The following is an 8441-nucleotide window of genomic DNA, read 5'->3' as shown; positions in this document are numbered from 1 at the left end:
AAAACAAAAATTTTCCAATTTCCAATTTTCTTCGGTACCCCTTAAAAATATTGCAAAAAATCGTAAATTTTTTTATCTCCAATTGCGATAAAACTCAGTTTATAAGGTAATTTTGACCTCAAAAAGTACAAAAATCGGGTGTATTTGTTGACTGGTCGAATAGTTTTTGAGATACAGACTAAAATCGATCCAAATATTGCGATATCTCAAAAACTCAACATCCAATCATGAAATTAACCTGATTTTTATACTTTTTGGATCAAAATTACCCCATTCACAGAGTTTCATCAAATTCCAAGACAAAATATTTTTTTGCGTTTGTCTCGATTTTTTCAAGGCATTTTTAAATTGAATTCTGCTCATCAAAGGTTCCTTCTACAAAATATCCAATCATTTTATAGGTTTAGTAATAAGCTGTTTGAAGTGACTGTAGTATTATTATGCTACTTGCCACTAAAAACTTGCTATGCATCACATACAACAAGTCTGCACATTTACGTGACTTTTAACTGTACTGTGGTAAAATTATACTGAATACCAACCACATTACATACTTATATACATACGGTCTAGAAAATGTTTCTTCTAGAAAAAGGCCTTCTTGCGTTATTGTCGTGGATATAATATACCACAGTATATGTATACCATATAACCTATGTGTTTCTATATTCTGTTTCCTGTTCGTTTGCCTGTCTTTAGGGTATATAATGGTGACGTTAATGTCTTTTCTACTGCCTCTTATGTCTATATATATATACACTTTTAGCGGATGGTCACAAGGGCGTTGCGGCATTTCCTTCTATGTATGTATATGCATACAAAATATCTATATATAGTCCACATGATAATGGCATGTAAATATTTTTTTCTTTTATCAAATGCAACATTCGGGGAGGAATTCTTTTTGCATTTTCATAAACAAAATTAACTAACAACATTTTTTCGAAGCAACTTTATATACCATGTGTTCTTTTTAATGTTTAGTTTTATAGTTCAAGCAAAAATATATGGTAGCTTTATAATGTTTAGACTATTGATTTGTTTTTCGAAATTTTTCGAAAGACCACACATTAGTTTTATTGCAAAACTGTTTTTATACCATTTATATATGAAATATATCATTGTACTAATATGAAGTTTAGTTCCAAGTTTGTAACGCTTAAAAATATTGATGATACCAACAGAATTTTGGTATAGGTGTTCGTAAAATTACCTAATTAGTCCATTTCCAGTTGTTTGTCCGTCTGTCTATGTGTTAGCACGATAAATCCAAAACGAAAGGAGATATCAAGCTGAAATTTTTATAGAAAATTAATTGGATCTTGTAAACCGTTAGAAATAGAACAAAAGTTTAATTATAAAAAATGTTCTTCTTAAAAAAATAAACAACTTTTGTTTGAAACTTTTTTCCGTAAACATCACTATTCACCCGTGAGGGCGCAAATTATATAGTACGTAGAATATCAGCTATATGTGTGTGACATGTATGTATGTGTGGCTATCTAAGAGTGGCTATCTTTTTTTACTTACATAGCGTTAAAAAATAAACGATTGCGTAATTAACACTGTCTGTACATGGTATTTCAACAATGAACTCAGTCAATTGATTGTTTGTACTTGTTTAGTGTAGATATACCTAAAAACTTTTTTCATTAAAATTTAATTATGTATATTTAATAGCCCCCAATTTCATTCCGGTATCAGAATATTGATCAGTCTATGACGTGAAACTGTTCATTAATGATTTAACAATTTCCTTTTTTTATCGATAACATATCGGTAGGAAAGGAATGTAGGTTGGTTAAACTTCTATAATGCATAGGTACCGAATATAAAATATTAGTCTGTATATTTAATAATAGTATTATCAATTGCTTATTGCTTTATATGTCTGATCATTATTTGACCCCAAACAAATTAAACGCATTAAAACTGTAGAGTGAAATTATATGACAAATTTTTTAGAAGAATGTGTCTTATATTTTGGTCTAATCATTAACGAGATCAATCCCGCAATTGTACTAAATCGAAATGAAATTTTTATAATTAGCAAAGATTCAGTAATTAACATTCTGTCTAAAAGAGAGAGAAGATTAAGATTCTGGCTGTAACTGGTTGCAAAATTGATGCTGTTTCGTAGAATGTTCAATAAAGATAACTGGTTGAAGAGATATGTCGGTAATTGTCAAACGAATATAGTGCACAAGGGAATTTATCTATAAGAAAATTTACAATATACATTTTGAGTGTTATATTGATGTTTGCCTAGACACATTTTCAAATGGGTAAACTTAACAATCTAGATATGAAATACTTTTATATACATGTTAAAGAAAAAGTGAATAATCCAGGTCTGATGTACAGGTATTTCTATATGCAAATAATAAATCGCAATATTGTCATTTGAATTAACAATAAGTGCAACTTAAAACAGTCTTTTCCCATTGTAGTAATTTACGTTAAAAAAAAAACTTAAATAAAAACTTAATCATATTTTTGAAGAACAATTAACAGCTCAGTCATATACAGAGTGAATCATTTAATATAATAGGTTGGCTGATAAGTCCCCGGTCTGACACATAGATGGCGTCGCTAGTATTAAATGCATATTATTTTTATATAGTACCAACCTTCAAATGATTCGTGTCAAAATTTGACGTCTGTAAGTCAATTAGTTTGTGAGATAGAGCGTCTTTTGTGAAGCAACTTTTGTTATTGTGAAAAAAATGGAAAAAAAGGAATTTCGTGTTTTGATAAAATACTGTTTTCTGAAGGGAAAAAATACAGTGGAAGCAAAAACTTGGCTTGATAATGAGTTTCCGGACTCTGTATTTTTTCCCTTCAGAAAACAGTATTTTATCAAAACACGAAATTCCATTTTTTCCATTTTTTTCACAATAACAAAAGTTGCTTCACAAAAGACGCTCTATCTCACAAACTAATTGACTTACAGACGTCAAATTTTGACACGAATCATTTGAAGGTTGGTACTATATAAAAATAATATGCATTTAATACTAGCGACGCCATCTATGTGTCAGACCGGGGACTTATCAGCCAACCGTTAATATATTATGGCTAATAGCTCACTTTGTAGTTAATCAATCAAAAAATAGCTTAAGCAAATGTTTGATGGCGGACATCATGTTCTGACATAGTTGTTGTACCTAGTTTTCCGGGTTGCTTTTTTAGTAAATTTAGATCCCAAAAGGTAAGAGAAAAACTTATACTTTGAGTTAGAAAGTCGATTTTCATAAAAATTCTTACATTGTATATCAAAAACAATTTTTGGACAAGTGAAAACAAACAATTGACTGAGTTAATTGTTGAAATACCATGTATAGGCAGTGTTGATAACTCTGTCACATTTCACATACATACATATCTGACATATTTAACTGATATTCTCATATAATGCGCAAGTGTTTTGACGTCACGTAAATAACAAAAGATATTCACTTTGATATTCCTTTATTAATACATACTATAAAATTTGCACCTAATTAACGCCCTCGTGGGTAAACAGTGATGTTTACAAAAAAATGTTTCAAACAAAAGTTTTTTATTTTTTTATAAGCAACATTTTTTACATTTAAACTTTTGTTCTATCTCTAACGGTTTACAAGATGGGTCCTACGGACGCAAGACCCAATTGACCTATGATGCTCATTTACGAACTTGACCTCACTTTTTACGTCCTGAGTACGCTGTAAAAATTTCAGATCGATATCTTTTTTCGTTTTTGAGTTATCGTGTCCACAGACGGACGGACGGACGGACAACCGGAAATGGACTAATTAGGTGATTCAATGAACACCTATACCAAAATTTTTTTCGTACTATCAATATTTTTAAGCGTTACAAACTTGGGACGAAGCTTAATATACTATGTATATTTCATATATACATGGTATAAAAATCGTTAACTTTCGGAGAAAATGCGACTTAAAAATATATCATTATTGTATTTGTCCAAAAGAAAAATTTTTTAGACGAAAGTTATCAAAGACAATAAAGTTCATTCATGTGTGTTAATAATAACTTTTAAGATCTGGTAAATTTTCAAGATCATTTGAAGATTAGGGTCAAATGACCTAATCTAGAATGAACTAGAATTTCAGGTCAAAGTCATGGACACAGGTGAATCTCTTCTATTGTCATTGATAACTTTAAGCTAATGTGTTTTCTTTCGATTAAGTGCAATAATAACATATTTAATTGGAATCCTGGTTTAATTCTTATCCTGTTTAAATATCTGATCTTGATAAATGCTAGAAATATATTTTTATTCCTGTTACCCGTGACATATACATCATAGAAAAATAATAATAATAATAATGATAACATTAATGATTATTCTTTATAGCTAAGACGAATCCTTTTCAATGGATAACATTGCCACACCACCAGGGCGTGTAACATATATATATATATATATATATATATATATATATATATATATATATATATATATATATATATATATATATATATATATATATATATATATATATATATATATATATATATATTAAGCAAACAAGAATTATCTTTAATAATAACATAGTTCCGTAAAACATTCATTTCCAACATGACGACGAAGAAAGATATTGTTGTTGTTGTTCATGATGATGAGGCCGTTCTTTGACCGATCATATTATGGGAACACGTTCAGTATATTTTGATGGATGAGCAAATGAATAATGATCAGGAAATTGTTTAAAGAAGAAACAACCTTGCTGAATGTAAAATGAAAAAAAAAAACAGGAAAATGTTAATACAACTAACCTATTTTTACTATAGTTTGTTTATTTACTTTTTTTTTGTATATCTTTCGCCTACTTTATTAGCGAAACTAATTGTCGCACATGTTGTCGAAATAATTCTGTTTACGATGAAAGTTGTGTAATACGTATGTTCCATAAACGACTCTCTGCAGATGCCAATGAATCTAATCGTATTGATAACTGAATTGGATTATTACCAGAAAATCTAACATATAAACTTGTTCCAGATGTTGTGCCACAAATACTTGGTGTCCTGTATTCTCCATTATATACACTAAATGTGTCAACACTGCAACCTGTGCCAGTAAGGTCTCCTTGGATGTTAAATTGAATAAAATCTAATCTAACCTATAAAAACAATAATTTAAATAAGTATAAATTCATTTAGTGATTATATATCAAGGTATATTAAGTTTAGTCCCAAGTTTGTAATGCTTAAAAATAACTTCATTAGTCCATTTCCGGTTGTCCCTCTGTCTATTCGTCTGTCATCACGATAACTCAAAAACGAAAAAATATATCAAGCTGAAATTATTATAGCGTGTTCTGGATGTAAAAATTGATGTCAAGTTCGTAAATGAGCAACATAGGTCAATTGAGTCTTGGATCCCATTATGAGCGCAGTAGTAATATTAAAAAATAAGAGAGATAGTTCAAATGGGTCTCTTTCCGTCTAGGAGCTGGATCAAGAGATTTTCTGTGCTCTCTCTAAAACATGAGGGCCAGAACTTTAAACTGAAGAATTAACTAAAATTTAATTTTAAGGTGAAATTGAACACTATACTTAACTTACCTGTACGTAACTTGGTTTTGCTTTGTATATAGAATAGGTATCTTGATAATCTGATGTAGGAGTAATAGCACTTGGATATCCTGGATTTTGATAATAAAACGGATTATTATTTACAGCACCACTTTGAGCTAGAAAATTTCAATTTTAATTAAATATACTTCAAATTTATTTACATTTTATGCCTGCACTAACAATTCGTTATACAACAAACTCTTGGTCCGCTTAATCGACAATTACCGGAAGCTTGGCCACCTTGATTGATACAAACTCGATAAAGTCTACATACTCCAGTTTCACCACTTTGCGATAAACAAAGCATATTAGGCTCTATAAGTGAATCTATAATAAAACAAAACTTGTATCATAATTATTATTTGAAGCACTTACCAAATTAGCACCTATTAAATTTTTCACGATTTTTTCGATTTTTTTTAAGGGTTATTAGATTTTTTCTGTACCCCTTCAGAAAATTTCAAAAAATCGAAAAAATTTTTTTTGCCTTCCATATCGATAAAATGCATAATAAAAGATAATTTTGATCAAAAAATCGGGTTTATTTAATGATTGGATGCATGGCTTTTGAGATATAATCAAAAATTGACGCGAAAATGGACTAGTTAGATAATTTTATGAAAACCTATACCAAAATTTTGTTTGTTGCATAAATATTTTTAAGATTACCAAACTTAGAACTAAACTTAGTATACCTTGATATGTTTCATATATACATGGTATAAAAACGCAAACTTTTACAACACAAGGCTCAAACTTCAACATCGTAAGGGTTTTTTTTTAATTCACCTGCTTATAAATGGCATTCATGAGAATTCATATACACGTGATTTAAAGGTGATCCTAAGAAAACGTGATTTTTTGATAACGTTCGTTAAATGGCCATGATTTTCAATAATTATTTGAATTAACGGCGCAAGTTAAGTTGAATAACTTTCATCCATTTATATTTTTATACCTTGCATATATGTAATATGCAAGGTATACTAAGTTTAGTCCCAAGTTTGTAATGCTTAAAAATATTGATGCTACGAACAAAATTTTGGTATAAGTGTTCATAAAATCACCTAATTAGTCCATTTCTGTTTGTCCGTCCGTCCGTCCGATAACTCTGTGGGCACAATAACTCAAAAACGAAAAAAGATATCAATTAGGTCTTGAGCCATGGGGCCGTAGGATCCATCTTGTAAACCGTTAGAGATAGAAAAAAAGTTTAGATGTAAAAAATATTCCTTATCAGAAAATAAACAACTTTTATTTGAAACCTTTTTTCGTAAACATCACTGTTTACCCGTGAGGGCGCAAATTAGATGTAAATTGTATAGTATGTATTATATAAATTGTATGTATGTGCAATATGATAGAGTAATCAACACTATTTATGCATGGTATTTCAACAATTAACTCAGTCAATTGTTTGTTTTCACTTGTTTATTCTAAAATTTTACACTTTTTTACATATTTAAAGGCACGATTACTTTCAATTCTTTGTACTTAACCTACGTCATAACAATTTTGATCACATTTAATTCATTATTATAAGTAAGTACGTGAACATAGCATCTAACTGACGAAATTTAAATACCACAAGTTTGATGAATTTTAAATCCCAATTATTTAAATTTCCTATATAACGTTTTCTTCGACATTAACACACAAAAAAAGTTTTTAAATCACACTTTATGTAGTTAAAGTTATGTAGTAACGATTTACCTTGCGATCCATTAATACCCAATTTTATTTTATTTACATTTAAATTCTTAATTATCTCTGTTGTATAATTTTCACAAAATATATTTTGTACATTAAAATGTAGGATAATTAATGAAACGTAAACTTTAATGGTAAACATTGTAACTTTAAATTGTGTGGTATCGACAATCTTATACTAAATAATAATAATTATTTTAATAATACAATGAAAAACATTTTATTTTTATAATAACTTTTTTTACATAAATATAATTAGATAGATATATTTGTTAACATAGTTTTTATAAAAATGAAATGTAGATAAGTGTTTTAAAACTTTTTTATTTTAGTAAAAATAATTTTTGTCCTTCGAAAAATCCATTTTTTTTGTATGTAAATCTCTTTAGGCATACAACTAACGTACATTATTACAATTACAACCTAGCTCTAATAGGTTTCAAGAATGTGGAGTCTTGATTCAGGAATTAAGCACATATGTGATAGCTACCTAAAAACTAACACAACAGCTGAAAATAATGACCCAAAATTAGTGGATTTCAAAAAAAAAAAATTCGGTTCATATCGGATCAAATTTGTCTGTGCTTTCAAAAAAATCGAATTTTTTAACTTTATGACGTCATAAGAATCCAAAAAAATTTTATTTTGCTGTATCACATCCAAATTTTATCCAATTTTGATAAACCAAGTATGTAATCCAACTAAATTTGTGCTCAAAATTAAACTAGCTCTAATAGGTTTCAAGAATGTGGAGTCCTGGTCCTCGAATTAAGCACATAAATGGTAGCTAGCAAAAAACTGACATCACAGCTGATAAGAATGACCCAAAATTAGTGGGTTTCAAAAAAAATCCTTTCAGATCGGATCAAATTTGCCTATGCTATCAAAAAAATCTAATTTTTTTAACTTTATGGCGTCATCAAAATCTAAAAAATTTAATTTTTCTCTGTCACATCCAAATTTTATCCAATTTTGATAAACCAAGTATGTAGTCCTACTAAATTTGGGTCATAATTTTTAAATGTACCTCTAATAGCTTTCAAGAATGTGGAATACTGGTCCTGGAATTAAGCACATATGTGATAGCTAGCGAAAAAATACTCTGTATAAATTCCGAACACTCTGTATTAAAATTGCTA

The 8441-nt window shown here is 28.9% G+C and overlaps 1 protein-coding gene across 2 annotated transcripts; it reads right to left on the bottom strand.

The window, feature by feature from the left end:
• Positions 1-4567: 4567 nt before the first annotated feature.
• Positions 4568-7473, bottom strand: LOC123295748. Of its 2 annotated transcripts, XR_006535166.1 has the most exons (5): positions 7306-7473; positions 5773-5919; positions 5581-5708; positions 4817-5135; positions 4570-4739 (listed from the first exon to the last, which is right to left on the bottom strand). XR_006535166.1 is itself a non-coding variant. In XM_044877193.1 (4 exons), exons 1-4 carry the CDS (start codon positions 7442-7444, stop codon positions 4890-4892), a joined length of 660 nt encoding a protein of 219 aa, XP_044733128.1. In that variant the 5' UTR covers positions 7445-7473; the 3' UTR covers positions 4568-4889. The 2 variants fall into 2 exon arrangements, 1 of the variants encoding a protein (XP_044733128.1); XM_044877193.1 differs by having other exon boundaries at positions 4568-5135.
• Positions 7474-8441: the final 968 nt, after the last annotated feature.

Source organism: Chrysoperla carnea, chromosome 3 (genome assembly GCF_905475395.1).
Source record: "Chrysoperla carnea chromosome 3, inChrCarn1.1, whole genome shotgun sequence".
Taxonomy (NCBI): Eukaryota; Metazoa; Arthropoda; class Insecta; order Neuroptera; family Chrysopidae; genus Chrysoperla; species Chrysoperla carnea.
This window is presented reverse-complemented; position numbering and strand designations above follow the sequence as displayed.

Excerpts from the sequence above, each read along its gene's own strand:
- LOC123295748 (XM_044877193.1), bottom strand. The coding sequence starts at position 7,444 with ATGTTTACCATTAAAGTTTACGTTTCATTAATTATCCTACATTTTAAT. Across the intron at positions 5,920-7,305 it reads GGGTATTAATGGATCGCAAG|ATTCACTTATAGAGCCTAAT; the intron begins GTAAATCGTTAC and ends GTTTTATTATAG. Across the intron at positions 5,709-5,772 it reads AGTTTGTTGTATAACGAATT|CTCAAAGTGGTGCTGTAAAT; the intron begins GTTAGTGCAGGC and ends GAAATTTTCTAG.